General features: G+C 33.7%; 1 protein-coding gene across 1 annotated transcript in view; it reads left to right on the top strand.

Annotated features, from left to right (window-relative positions):
- Window positions 1-15282, top strand: part of LOC134529743 (lysine-specific demethylase PHF2-like) — a 96909-nt gene extending 81627 nt beyond the window's left edge. The window contains exons 15-16 of the mRNA XM_063364136.1: window positions 913-1060; window positions 8324-15282. Of these exons, the coding sequence (XP_063220206.1) occupies window positions 913-1060; window positions 8324-8403 (228 nt within the window). The 3' untranslated portion in view covers window positions 8404-15282. The remainder of the gene's footprint in view (window positions 1-912; window positions 1061-8323) is intronic.
- Window positions 15283-15821: the final 539 nt, after the last annotated feature.

Below are 15821 nucleotides of genomic sequence, written 5' to 3'. Positions count from 1 at the left end.
ATGATGTCATCAAAAATGGTGGAATGTTCTAGAATCCAAGGTGCAAAATTTTCTAGAATTCAAAATGGCTGATTTGTCTAGAATCCAAGATGTCAGCTTGTGTCGAGGTCAATTTTCAAAGTCATCCACGATGGCAGTCGCGACATCATAATTCAATATAATGGACTCCGACACCAACCCCACGTACCAGCAGCAGTTTCAGGAGGAACTATTTATTATATACTACTGTTGCTGCTTTTACCTTTAGATGTTTTAGTTGACTATTTTAAATTCACTGTATGATAAAGTTTTTTTTATTGTATATTGATGTGTTTGATATCCAATAATGCATTTTTTTAATACCTCCATTCTAAACTTACAATCATTGTAAATAATTCTATAAAATGGTAGTAGGCCTATACAATTTTTTTTTTCCATTGTAATGACTGATAACCAATATTTTTTAACCTAGGCCTATAAGCTGTTAAAAGATTTTACAAAATGACGACTTCCCGACAACTTGTACTACTAGGGAAGAAAAAAAAAGTAGAAAAATGTGCAAAGACAAAAGAACTTATATAGACAAAACAACAAATAAAAAACACTCAGTGGATAGCAGTGTCACAATTAAAATAAACATTACAACAGAAAGAGAGACAAATTGAAATATATTTTTATAACTTATAATAATAAATAGGTATGTACCCAACATTTTCTAAGTTATGTTATTCTATTCTAAGTTTCAACAGCACACAACTTCCCCCCTCCCCCTCTCACCCAACCCAACTTCACCATGATGGTTAGCTACATGTGTATAAAGTTTGTCAAATGAGTAGAAAGCATGAATGGCAAATGTTCCAACTAAAACTTTGATATTTTACTCTTTTTTTAATGTTTTTCTAAGATAGTTTTAAATGTATTTGTGTGTTACAGCCTCCCAAAAGGCCATACCACATAAGGAAGAAGAGAGTGTCAAGGCCTGTTCCTGCACCATGCCCTTTAGACACATTGGATGCTGGAGCCACTCTAACTGTCACAACTACTTCGCCAGTAATACCAAGTAAAAGAAAAGCAAAGAAAAGTAAGTATAAAATTTAATTTTCTACATATATATGGTTGTTTTAAAACTAAGGTAACATTTATAATGTCTGTAATTTTTTGTGTTTGTTTGGTTTCATGAGCAATTTAATGAAAAAATTAGAATTCACAATTGAGTTTCAATAACACACAGAAAATATTTTATTTATTTTGATGGTTGGATTAAGTACAATGCAAAAACACAACATTTTGTGTGTGTCTTTTAGAATCAAACTGATCTTCCTCTAAGTAAAACTAGGAAAAATGAGATAATTGTATGATTGAAAAGAGAATGTTCCAATGTATACTATACTATTTGGTTTGTATAAAACTGCACTGTATTCAGCTTTACTGGTAATTATACTACTTGGACACGACCTGCTCTTTCTCCACTGGTAAGTGCAGTTTGACTCCAAGATTCTGCCAAAAAATAACAGCATGCCATTTGCCATAGTATTTTTCATTTTACCAATAGTCTGCTGTATGAACATAGTAATGTGCAGAGAAGGGCAATGATAGTAACTTGTTCTGAGCAGAATGCAGTAGCAAATTATTTTGTGAAGAACACAGCACATCTATTACGTGTTTGCATGGAGACTTTCATCACTATCCTTGCTATATCAACCACACATATTAGTACCACAATGAAGAAATGCTATCATACTGGGAATGCAGATGAAAGGAAGGATGGTTTTCGAAAGAAGGCTATATAGGGATGTGCGAAAGTGTCTTTATCCACACGAAATGAAAGTGAAAGAAAATTTATCAAGTTTCGCGAAAGTGAAACGAAAATGAATTTTTCTATGAGATAAATATATTCTTAACGAAAGTTAAGCGAAATTTTTTAATTAACAAAGAAAAAAAGTGCCCCAAAATTTGCTCTTCAGTAATAAATTCTATTACATAAATCATTTTGGTACCTTTTGATGTATATATAAATATTACTATTTAATAAAATCAACATCCGCCCTAGACCACACAACATAGCCCCATGTCACTCGTAAATTTCAAGAATCAATCCAGATCTTTCAGCGCACAGACTATTTCCTTTACAGTCGTAATGTCGCAGTCTATGATAATATATTTATCACGTGCATGGTACTGATGAAAAAATACGTGAATACTGCGGAACGGCCGCCATCTTGCACCACTGTCACACATGGCTAGCTCAGGAAGCTGTAAACTAGGCAATGGACATGGTCAAAACAAAACATAACAAATGGTTGCTGCCAAGTGGTCATTACATGCAGTGACTTGTTGACCTTTTTGTCTAATTGGTTGTATATTATGAGGATTTTATATGCCAGTCAGAGTATGTAAAATTTAAATAAAGTAGACGACAATGTTTTTGTTTGGCTGTGCGCGAATAAAAGTAGGTACGTTCTTTGTTTATGTGTATACGGTAAATACTAAATAGTGTACTAACAGTTCTGGAATGTATGTTTTACGAATATAGTACCTACACTACTGTTTGAAAGCAAATGAATCAGGTAATTTTTCAAATATTGCATGATTTTGTTTTGATACCTAGGCCTACTGTAATCACGGTTGAATTTTGTTTACTTTATCTGCCATGTTTGTTCAAATTATGATTTTACCGTATTTTCATTAACGTGAGTTTTTTTCATCACCACGTAAATTAATCTTAATGGAAATCTTTTTTCTAATTAATGTCTTTATATGATTTGCATATGTTATTACATTATTAGTAATAACAAGCAAATCATATTAAGACATTACAGTAGAATCTCAGTGCTAAGTACTTACAGGTACCTCAAGTTTTTGTACTTAGCACTGAAACATGCATACATATCTTTACAAAGAGAAAAAAATATATAAAAAAATAGCTACAGGAGAGCCGCAATGCCATATGTATTCGCAACTGCGACTTGCTTTTTTCCCCGTGTCTAGTTCTCTGAGTATATCCACTTTTTCCTTAAGCGTGAATTGCTTTCGTTTCTTTTTATCTCCAGGATCATTCATATTGTAGCACAAATACAATGCGGTGTTTAAATAACGTAACCTGAAAATAAACTCAACAATAACAATAAACAATCCCGGCACAGACATCAAACAGTATTTTTAGCGTAGCGTAACACTTTTGTCTAAATAATTAATACTTCTCTCAAACCTCCGTCTTTCGATGTATCGAATGGTGTTGTGTTGCTCACGTCGCATACTACGTACGGTATAATCTATGGTTGTGCGCGCAACTGTTTGTTAACTTTGTTTTGAGAATTTAGAGGTTAGAAAATACGTTGCGTTGGTATTTGTGTATCTTTGTTCTACTACATGAATCATTTATCTGGAAATTTATTTACCAGTTTAAGTAAATTTTGGTGTAGTAATGCCACGCTACAAGTAGAATTTATACGTTATAGTGAAAATGATACTTTAAACTGAAACCGTTTTGCATGGCGAAGATACGATTTTTGGCGGGGACTTAAAAAAAATTCGTTAAGTGAAATATACTTTATAATAAGGAACGTTATTGTACCGGTATTATACTGTACATTTTTATTAAATTACGATTTCTTTTTCAACTAGAACAAACGAACTTCGGTAAGCTATTGAACTTTCGTTTGGCTCGAAATATTTCGCTAAAAACGAACTTCGACAGATGAAATTCTTACCGAAATCGAAAATGAAAGTAGCAAAATTTCGATTTCGGTATCGGTATACCGAACATTCGCACAACTTTAAAGGCTAAGTATCATGACAAGAAAAATTGCATTATCCAGTTTATCAATTATTTGAAGTGTGTAGAATTCTGTATTTTTAAATTTTGACGTGACGTCTAATAAATCGATGAACGCCGGCTGCACGCACAAAAAAGTGTCCTGTAACGCACATTGTCCCGTTTCGCTGTGTCCCGTTGCGCTCATTGTACGTTTGCGCCGCATCTATCTCTCTTCCACTCGATTGGAACAACCATCGATTTGACTTTTTCGAGGCACATTAAACTTGAAACACTCCCATTCGTTTCCTACTTTTCCTATCATCGTCCTATCCTTAACAGAATAACACAGATTGGAAGAAGTTAAATAGCAAACATGTATAAAAGTTATAGTTAAAATAATCTCTTCGTTAAAGTAATAAACATATTTGAATTAATGAGTGCAAATAAAAGTAAATTTATCAATTAAATTGTAGATTTAATTTCACTCCTTCTTTGTATCCATACAAAATAGTGATAATTCAATAAAAATGATTCAATTTTATTCATAAAAGTATGCAATCATTTCATCAATGTTTTTTATGACGTCATGTTAAACTATCGTCCGTAAACCAACTTTACAGACAACCAATTTTTTTTAGTGAAAAATTATATAAGGTCTTCAAGGTCCATCAAGCGAACAGCCACTGTGGCTTAGCCAAATATTATAAAGTTTTATGGTCACACGAACACAGGTTTACAAGTTTTTTCAAGTCATTAATTTTCAAAAACATATTATTAGGAATGTAATTCAATACTATAATTAATAAAATTTTACATATCATGTGTTTTTGAAATTCATATTGTAACTTGTTATTCAGATGTAATTCAGTGCTAAAATGATATTCTACTTTAATTAATATTTTTTTGATTATTAGCAAATATTTATAAATATTCTTACATATATTTAGTCTTGTTAAAGTGATCATAATTATATCACAATAGTTTCATGATAGTGTCGTTTGTCTTAAAACTGTGTGTCAGACTTTCTTCTCTTGTGCAGTAGTTTGCCTTAATGTAATTTGTCCTTAAGTCGTTTGTCCAAATTTTATGTAAAATGATTTTAGAACAAAAGATGCAAATTAACTTTTAGGACAAACTGTGTGTACTCAAATGAGGTGATGCACAATCAGGCTGAAAGTACATGCGTTGTCATGTTGCCAATGATACATCTAATGATGGTGACAATTTCTCCTGTAAAACCCACAAATAAACATGCCCTGCCAGATGCCCTGTAGACACAAACAGCTCAGGAGATAACGTGCAAGCCCACGCCACTAGTTCACACTAAAGCAGTGTTGAAAATTACTATCCACACTACCATGTGTATTTTCATGCAACCAAACATCATCATTACCGTCAAGTGGGGTGACTTTGTCTTTTGAGGGTGACTTTGTCTCACGATTCGGAAAAAGAAATAAATGTACATATTCCTTGAGTTTCTTGAGAAACATGGTTAGTACCTCTAGAATTTGCTAGATAACAGCACTGGTTATTAAGTGGTTAGATGTTCGTAAGAAAATTTTGATGTTTTAGGTTGGTACCATTACTGTAAACGAAACATTGTTTTGACAGTGAGTTTTGTCCTTGGATAACTTTTGAATGATGCAGTATGAAAAATTAGTTTATCTATGCTGGTAAGTATATATTTTATTACCTTGAGTGCTGTAGTTACTGTATACATCCAAAAAATGACAAATATTAATGCTGTTAAATATTTTGTTCAGAAATGAACTAAAGTAGTCACAGTTATGTTTAATTTGGGGTGACTTTGTCCTGTGCCTGTTTTTAAGTTACGTGTTGGTTTTTTTGTCCAGATAACCTTTTACATGAGCTGATACATGATAAAAATGTTTTAAATGTGTTAGGTTATGTAATTTCAATTTTCATATTATTGTACATGAAAATTTGTAAAACTAATAAATCTGGATTTATTTGTTACAGATTTTGAGTTGAGATGGCACGAAAATACAAGGCTCGCTTGGGCCACAGAAGCTATGGAAATTATTCAACAGAAACACTGGAAAAGTGCCTGGATGATGTCAAGTCTGGTAGACTAAGCCAAAGAAAAGCTTCAGATAAATACAACATTCCTATTTCTACAGTTAAAAATAAACTTAAAAATAAACTTAAAAATAGGCATCCTAAAAAACCAGGTGGCCAGAATATTTTTTCTCAAGCAGAAGAGGAATCATTTGTTGAGCATGTAATCAAGATGTCCGAATTTGGTTTCCCAGTTTCAGAAACTGACTTCCGAATGATAGTGAGGGATTATCTCAACCGTAAAGGGGTTAACATTGAAAAATTTAAAGACAATACCCCAGGATATGATTGGGTTAAGAGATTTCTGGAGCAACAACCTGCTCTGACAGTGCGATTTAGCCAAAATGTGAAAAAGGTTAGGGCTGGCATCACGCAAGAAACAATTTAATCATACATTGAACATCTTCATAGAGAGCTGAAAGATGTTCCTATTTCTAACATATGGAACTATGACGAAACTAATGTTTCCAATGATCCAGGAAACAAACGGGCAATTTGCAAAAGGGGTGTGAAGTATTTAGAACGTATTTGTAACCACAGCAAAACATCCACATCTGTTATGTTCTGTGGGAATGCAGAAGGTAAACTTTTGCCCCCTTACATAGTTTTCAAGGCAGACCACATATGGTCTACATGGGTAGATCATGGACCAGAAGGGGCCAGGTACAATCGAACTAAGAGTGGTTGGTTTGACACAGTTGTGTTCGAAGACTGGTTTAAGACACATTTCCTACCCCACACAAGACACCTGGAATGTCCAATAGTGTTGATAGGTGATAATTTATCATCTCACATCAACAAAGAAGTCTTGAGCTTATGTGAGCAAAGAAATATCAAATTTGTATGCTTGCCTCCCAATTCCACCCACCTGACTCAACCTTTGGACGTGGCATTTTTTTCTCCATTGAAACGTGCTTGGCGTTTGACGTTATCCAAGTGGCGTGAAACTGCAGATGGATCAAAATATCCTTCCATTCCAAAAGAGAAAATTCCAGTTTTGCTAAAGCAACTGCTCCTTGAAATCAAGCCAAATGAAAAAAAAATTTGATTTCTGGGTTCAGAAAATGTGGAATCGTGCCTGTGAATAAACAGATTTTGTTGGACAGACTTCCTAATGAAACAACTCAAATCAACCCTCAACTCATTGGCAAGGCATTCATTGACTCCTTAACAGCCAAACGAAAAGAGCCGATTGGCGGAGACCAAACACGTGTCAGAAAAGAAGAAAAGTCCATGTTCCCCCAGGAAAGAGCATAACAGTTCAGGATGTATCACCAAAAACATCAACAAATGAGAGACAAGGTACTACACGTACAAAGAAACAACCAAAGGCAAAGATAGCTCAAGACAAAGAAGATACATCTTCAGAAGATTCAAATCCAGATATGATTTTGGAATCTGATGTGTGCTGTGAAGATTATACAGACTTAAGTGAAGATGACATGAATGTCCATTCCAACAATGTGAGTGGTCAAAAAACTGGTATAGTTGACTATCAAGTAGATGACTTTGTTATTGTTTTATATAATGCTGCAAAATATCCAGGAAAAATTGCAGAAATAAATCATTCTGGACCCATAGTGACCTGTATGGGTAAAGGGAAGAAACTATGGCATTGGCCGGAAAAAGAAGACAAAATGCAATATTCCTGGGATTGTATCGTACAGAAAATAGACAATCCCAAGCCTGTCTCTACCAAAAGAAATAGCTATTTCAACATCCCAGAGTTGGATATTTATGTTTAAATAATGTGAAAGAGATAATTATGTGTACCATAGCATTTGTAATCTACATTTTAAACATTAGTGTGAGTCATGTATGTACATTTTGCATTGTTAAATCAATTTTTATATGTACTGGTTTTTTCTAACATCAGTCTTCATACAGCATATAATTTTCCATGCATTTGAGAAATATTTAAAAAGTGTCACTTTGTCCTGTCTCGCATAGTTAAGCTGAAATCAAGCAGATTTGAAGGGTGGGACAAAGTCCCCCCAGGTCCGGGTGACTTTGTCCCACTTTTTGAAAAAAATTTTTTAGCTATTTTTTAACTCAAAATTTAAAACATTATAAATGAACATGTTTGCAAAAGCCTGAACTTTCAGTAAAATATTATTTAAGTATAAAAATAAATAAAATTATAATATATTTTTCAACATATAATAAAAAACATGTAAAAAGTGGGTCAAAGCCACCCCACTTGACGGTACTACACGTGTTTATGCAGTCTCTGGTCAGTTATGCTTCATTACAAAACAAGATATATAAAGCAGCTGACAGCAAAATTCTTTGTACAAATCTTTAATACTATTTGTGTTTATTTAGTGCTAAGTACTTATACATTTAACAGAGAAAAGAAAAATTCCTGATAGTGTTTCAGAATTTGCACAGCAGCTGAAGTTCATCTGTCATATTCAGACTTACTCTGCATTTGGGTTAAATATATGTCAATGCTGCATTTGATGTACCTTTGCTAATGAAATGTAATCTTTTTGTTTTTGTTTACAGTCACCAAACCAAAGAGAGGGATGGCAACTGCAAAGCAACGTTTAGGGAAAATATTAAAAATGAATAAAATGACTTTTTAATAGATTTGCGGTTTATGATGGACTTTTTGTAAGAAAATAGTTCCTAAGTGCCTTGTACTAAGATAATTAACAACATTATGAGTGCACTTCTTTGTGCATTTTGTGTTGAGCTTTAACATGTACAGAATGGGACAGTAACCATTAGCAATAATTCACTAAAGATTTTTTTTATCAAAGGTAAAAAAAATTATTTTCCTTTCCCTGAATTTTTTTTTGCTCCTGTAGATAAAGGTGTGATTCTGTTCATTAATATACTATTAACTATATTTTGACTTTTATCTCCATTTTTGGTATTTTAATTTTCATTACGGTAAGGGAGAGGAGGATATTGGATAGAGAGAGTTTCTCATGCTATTAACAGCAACTCTATTAGTTATTTCAAGGAAGGGGATACCCAACGACATTATGATGTCGCATAATGTGGTCTTTCTATGCTTGGATTAACACATGATTTGAGTATGCTGTCTCTATCAGTGTGTGGAAATATTTTGAGTGACCAGGGCTGTATGTTTCATACCAGATCTACAGAATGGCTCTCAAGAGTCAGAAGATATGATGAAATGGTACAGGTTATGGAATTACATGATAAATACATTGGATTACAAGACCTGAAAAAAGATCTTGCCATAAGATGTCAGCTCTGTTGAGAATTGTTCAACTACATAGAAAATATATTGAATTACTAAACAGACAGTGAGCAGTTAGCCATGTTACAGAACAGGGATAAATTATACCCTTGTACTTGAAATTACATATTTATTGGTCGCTGCATCTAGTAGCTTCAATTCATTTCACAATGCAGAGTTGGAAAAACACTAAGGTATGAAAAGGTTTATGAGAGTTTGCTTAATAGTATGGCTTATTTTGTGTGTTGTGTAGATTTATGGCTGAAAAATTGCTAGAGCGCAAACTGCCAACACGTTGGACCCTAAGTTGAAGCCCTGGTTGAATATGTGTGACACTCTTTGAGAGGTATTCTTATAACTATTACTCCTTACCCTCCCTTCCATGCCATATTTTCTTGGCGCAGTGTGTGCAAGAATGTATATAAAAATGTAATAAATATTGTTTAGAGTTTGAAAAGTACAAAACACTTTAAGGTGAGTTCACAACAGCCTTGAGCTGTCTAGATTTACAGTTATTAGTGACTATATTAAACCCATTAAAATGTCCTCAGTTACTTTAAATATGCTGGAAAATACATTAAAAGCAACTTTTAAAGCAGAAAGGTACAGTTACAGCCTGTTTCTGCATACCAGTGACCTCCAGCAGTAAGACCCACTTGCAGCATTTCTATGCAACCTGCACTCTCTTCATTGGCCATCCTTAATGTAAGTACTGTCCAAGCCAAACAGCTTGGCGGCTAGTCTCACTACTTGCCCATTGCTATACATCATCACAGCTCACTTCGTGATGGTTAAGCTGTGCAGGGGCAGTTACAGAAGTATTAATTTAAGGTCGCATTAAAAGTTTACTGCAGTGAAATACATCTGCACCACAAATTCTCACCTGCCAAGATGTTTGCCGTGTGCAGTACAGTAGGCTGTGACTGACAATCTCAATCCGGGCTGAGGTTATGGTTTATATCAAAATGATAAAATTATCTAGTTTGAAGATGGATAATTTTAAGTTGTTTGCCCTCCAATCAGGTTTCTTTATTTGCACATAGATTTGGGTTCAAGTAGAGAAATAATTTTAATGATCAATTTTGCTTAGATTTCTGTCAAATGTTTTACAGAAATTTTTTGGAAAGTTGAAAACTGTTTATAAACCAGTTGAGTTGCTTCTAAATTAAATTAATTTTTACTTTTCAATGGCGGTATGTGTATTACACAGACAGATCAGTCCATAAAGTTAGTGAGTATTCTGGAATCTAAAGTAATATTTCAAAAATTCATGAATTTCCCAATTTGTCATTAAAAAAAATTGTTTATTGTATAATATGTAATTTCTTCCGAGTGTATACAAACTTCTTCAGCAGAACAGCCAAAAATACATGGATACTCCGGATATCACTTGTTTCAATGTTTAGAGCAAAGACTACCAAAAAATGTGCCGAAGTACATATTTGAGCCATATGATAGTTCTATGTAAGCAGCACTCTTAATTAATTTTGGCTAAAAGGATAGTAAATAAATCATAATCTCTATTAGTACTAAAGTTATAAGGATTTTTTTCATTGTATTACAATCAAACGCCAAAATGTCATGCCTATTTGGTAACTTATTGGTCATATTTATTCACTTTAAAGAACAGTTGATACTTATCAACTATAGAGACTTAAAGAAACTTAACTTTGTATCTTAACGCATCTGACTAGTACTCCCAAGTATGTATTTTAATATTCAGGTTATATATTTATATTTAAAATGCACTTTAGTTAAATATTTGCAGAGTTATTATAGTTTTAATTTTTTTTATCCTGTTGTAATGTCCCATACTGTATATGTCATTCATATTGCATTAATATGTACATATGTTTTATTTGCTCAAAGTTGTGTTCTAACATGTGTAGAGAATGTAAATTCATTCCAGTGCTGTTTCTACTAAATTTGCTAAGAGTTTGATACCTGTGCCATAGTATAAAAAATTTGTATAACATAGTGGATGCTGAAGTTAAACAGAGACTGGCAGGTATTTACTACTCACGATCTCAAGAATTTACAGTAATTAGTTTAAAATTGGAGGTAGTAAATTAACTCTGAGATTGATTACCAGTACTCTGTTTGAAAAATATTTTTTAAAAAATTTAGACTGTGGTATTAAAGCTAAACAAACAGTAAAAGCCTGATTTAACTGTTCGGGGACGTAACTAATGACCACTCTTACCAGGGAGAGAGCAAGCCAAGTTGGTATGAATGCTGGGGGTGTTTATAATGTGAACTCAGACTCTTGTTCTCTCACATGACTGGGAAAAAAAATGAGTTGCTGTCACCTTGGGAAAGGGGGGGGGGGGGGGACAAGAAAAGGTCAACACGCATGCATGTATTGAAAAGAAAAAGAAAGGAACATACTAAGGCCAGATACAAATTTGCATTAAGTATACATTCCCAGAAACTATATCATAAATTCTGTCTAAAATGCAAGTGAAGTATGTACGTACCCAAGTAAATAATTTGCTGTACTACTTGCATCCTTGCAGATTACACAAGTATAGTTATTTTGAAATAAAATATTGTTGGGTATATTAGATAGAATACTTATAATAATTCAAAGACATAAAATAATTCATGCTTCATACTTTACTAAGGTCAAGACATGAAATTAAAAAATATATATTTAAACATATTTAAGTGGAAGAATCCTACAATACACCGGACAAAAAATTAAGTCACCCCTGTAGAAATCATTACAAGCATCATTTAATACCGTGTAACTCTGCCTCTGGACTTGACAACCTCCGGGACTCGGTTAGGAAGTGAGTTCAGAAGGTTGTGCAGGCACATCGCATCCAGGTTAAGCCACTCGCTGAGGATTTAATCGTGCAATTGAATCAAACTGCGGGGATGCTGATTTCAGCGTTTTACCCGCTGTTCCAACATGTCCCACAGATTTTCAATGGGGTTCAAATCAGGTAATTTTGCAGGCGAATTAGATGTAATAGGGTGGGGGAGTGTTCGTAAACAAGTCACATGTGTGCACAGCCCGATGAACTGTGCTGTTCTGTTATCTTGAAAAATCGGGGTGTACTCATCATGCAGATGTTGACTGAAAGGCAACATCTATCACCCAGAATGTTTAAATAAACATGCTGGTTCATTTTAGTGGTCTTCGTAGTTAGCGGGCCCAATCCATGATATAAAAAACACCTCTAAAACATCACAGACCCACGTCCGCTTGAACCTGACCTTGCACACATCCAGGATGAAATGCTTCATTTGGCCTTCGGTGCACTCGACGACGTGCGTCATTAGAATACAGGCTAAACTTGATTCGTCAGACCACTTTAAGTTCCGCCAGTCGGCTACTGACCACGTTCAATGATTTTTAGCCCATTGAAGACACGCAGCTTTATGTGACTGTGTGAGCAATGGCCTCTTGCGAGGTGACCAACTCCAAATGTTCATTGCATGCAGTTCCCATCACAATGTTCTCTCCCTAACAGGTTGGGATGAACTTTAATTCACTGACTGCAGCAATTCCTGTCGGGTTTGAAAAAAAATTTGAGTCACAAGTTGTGAAACGTGTCTCCGGTCCTTCTCAGTCAGGATCTTTTTCCGACCACAATTCTGACGTCTTGTTTCATGCCACTTGTAGTACACCACTGCTTGTAGACATGTACAGTCCACTGCGAAACACCAACAAATCTAGCACGTTCATGCACCGTATGGCCATGAGCACAGCCAAACACGATTTCCCCTGTTTGCCACTCTGTCACATCCTTACATCTACCCATGTTGACTCACACTGTCCGCTTGAAACATCAATGTCTCGCTGATCGCTACTGCCTTACGCTCACATAGAGGCAGTACACATGCAGTTGAGCACGGGACTCATTCACTGCGCCATCTGTGCGTGCACACTAGGGTGACTAATATTTTGAATGGTGAGCTTATATGGATCATAACGTAAAAAACAAAAATATCAATGAGACAGTTTTAATAAACCAGTTTTAATAAACCTAGTCATGTGTTAGTAAAAAGATGCAAAAATTTAATATGTCTGTTAAAAGTTTTAGCTCAGGTTATTAATTTCTTTAATGGTAAAAAAAATGCTGAACACCTGTTTGGCTGGATAATAGCATTTGTAGAGGCCAAAAAAGTATGCTAAGTTACAAATACCTAACACTTTTGTGTTTCCCTAGATGAAGTTGAAACAAATTAAAAATAAAACTCTAAATGTTGGCTGTACATAAAATAATGATTGAATTTTACAGGAAGAAAGACCCAAGTAAACAGGTTTTAAGTCTTATTAGACCTGTATCATTTTAAAATAAGTATAAAAATAATCTATGTTTATTCTTTTACCTTATGTATACCTGATGTACTTTCAGTACCCTCTTCTTTGATTTCCATTTTATCCCTTAAAGAATAAACTTTAAAAAAAAAATTGATTGTGGCTCTTGTAAACAGATGCAACTCTCCCTATGTCTCCCGCCCAAACAGACACAACTACCCATAGTACTTTCTCTCGACCAGTTCTCCTGCCCAATAAAATAGAACATAATAACAAAGGGAAATCCTTGCCCAACACTACAGTACACTGAACCACGTTAAATCGAGCTTCTACTGTATACAAAAGGGCACCAAGTGTGTTCATTTTGTAATTTATCTTTTACAAAAATAGTTTAACATCATTGCAGCAGATAACTTCTTTACTGTTAAATTACTTCAGAATTTACAGTACTATTAAATGAAAAGTATTTATTCTTGCACATTCTTTATACCTGTTTGATATTGTAAAATGTATTGTCTCTTTTTACATATTTAAGAACCTAAACTAATTATTTATTCTGATTTATAAAATTTCATATTTTATTTATGGTAACAATGATTTTTATATTTATAGCAGATATGTGGTTAAAACCATTTGTAACAAGGGTTTTATTTGTGTCTCAAAGATGCAGATCCTTTTTTAGCGATTGAAATTGGTATATGATTACTCATGATTTATTTTCCTCTTTTTTTTACTTAATGCTATTCTTAGTTTTCATTTGTAGTTAATTATTGAGAATTGTTAAGTGTAGACTTTTAGATAGGCAATAAATACTATTCTTATTTAAAAACCTGCATCAGGTACAAATGGTATTTGTCTTCATTTTAAATATGTTACTTGCAATATAACAACATATTATAGTCTATCCTTTGAAGTAGCATTTTTTTTGTGTAATTCATATGAATTTTAAGCTGTTAATTACTGGTAGTTTTTACATTAAATAAAATTAATACTTTTTTTTCCCCCTATGAACTAGACTAGCAAAATATTTACCAATATTTTTTTTCAGAAATTATGGAAAAATATTCATCTGTTAAACTAAATATGTTGAACTACACTAGCAAAACATTTACTAATATTTTTCTCAGAAATTATGGAAAAATGTTCATCTGTTATAAAGTACCTGTCAGAAAAATGTGATTGTTAATGGGATAACTTTTACTAGAATTAATATACTGTTTTGTAATTTGTTTTAATTTTGTTCATTTATTAGTTCATCTATTTAAGTCACATAATTAGTTTTGCATATTGGCAATATTAAGGTTTCCATCACACTAAAAACAGTATTGGTGTATTTTTTGTATATTTATGTATATTTTGGATGATGTTGCACCAAAACGTTATTTAAGTATATTTAGGAGGAGATTAAAGCAAACCTTTTACTAATTTGTTGTTCAACCTTATTTTATTAAATGCCATATTTCTGTAAATATAGAATTGTTTTGTCAAAAACAAAGGCATTGAACAAATGATCATACCTGTCGACTTGTCAGAGACACCATCAGTAATAATTAGAAAATAAATTACTAAATTTTTGCGTAAATCATACTCAATGTTTCAATCAATCTTTCTGAAACATGCATCGTAAGTCCAGCAACAATCTAAATATATCAATAGTTTTATGCATGCATATCTGTTGAAAAAAACTAGTAAATACCTAAGGGACTATATATATAAAGTACTGATTCAAAAATATAAAAATCAAAGAAAACCAGAACCTAATTTTTCAAATATGGGTGAACTTACTAATAGATGTGATCTGTTGCTTGAGATTGCTATTATCTTTTAATAAAAAAGTCATAGGTATGCACACACGTTCAGTATAAAAGTACATATGTAATGTCTATATTGTTGAACTCAATAAACTATAATTCTGTAGACATTTAGCAGCGGCATGCCTAGCCCTCTTTAAAAATATAGAAATAAAAACTTGGTTGTAGCTAATTTTTTGGCTTCTGCTCTTCAAATTTGTAATTTATTTTACTACACCTCGGACTCGCATACCTCGAACAATTGGTTCCGAGTAGGGATGGGCCAGTCGAATCCTCGAATCCCACCGAAACTCTAGTTTTCGAAAGATTCGAAATTCGAGGGAAAAGATTCTGGAATCGAGGAAAAATATTGATGTAAATGTAGTACTTTAAAAACTTAAATGCTTACAATTTACTTGGCCTGTTTACGTTTTCCTTGGAATATATCCTATTAAGGTACAGTAGAACCTCGTTAATACGTGATGGTCGGGACCAAGATAATCACGGATTACCGAATTTCACGGACTAGCGATTAAAAGCCCGGAAGGTCTTGTCAAGCTTCTCAGACACGGGCGTGCAGCTGTGTTAAGGCCAAGGTCATGTGATGTAACATCTCCCGAGGCTTACTGCGCCTTGGCAGCAGATGGATAAAAAATAGTTAACTCCCCATTATTCGTGTTAATCCAGAACCCGCCGATGCCCGGATAATTGAAATCCTGTAAAAAAAAAAAT

This window comes from Bacillus rossius, chromosome 2, assembly GCF_032445375.1.
Source record: "Bacillus rossius redtenbacheri isolate Brsri chromosome 2, Brsri_v3, whole genome shotgun sequence".
Classification (NCBI taxonomy): Eukaryota; Metazoa; Arthropoda; class Insecta; order Phasmatodea; family Bacillidae; genus Bacillus; species Bacillus rossius.
This window is presented reverse-complemented; position numbering and strand designations above follow the sequence as displayed.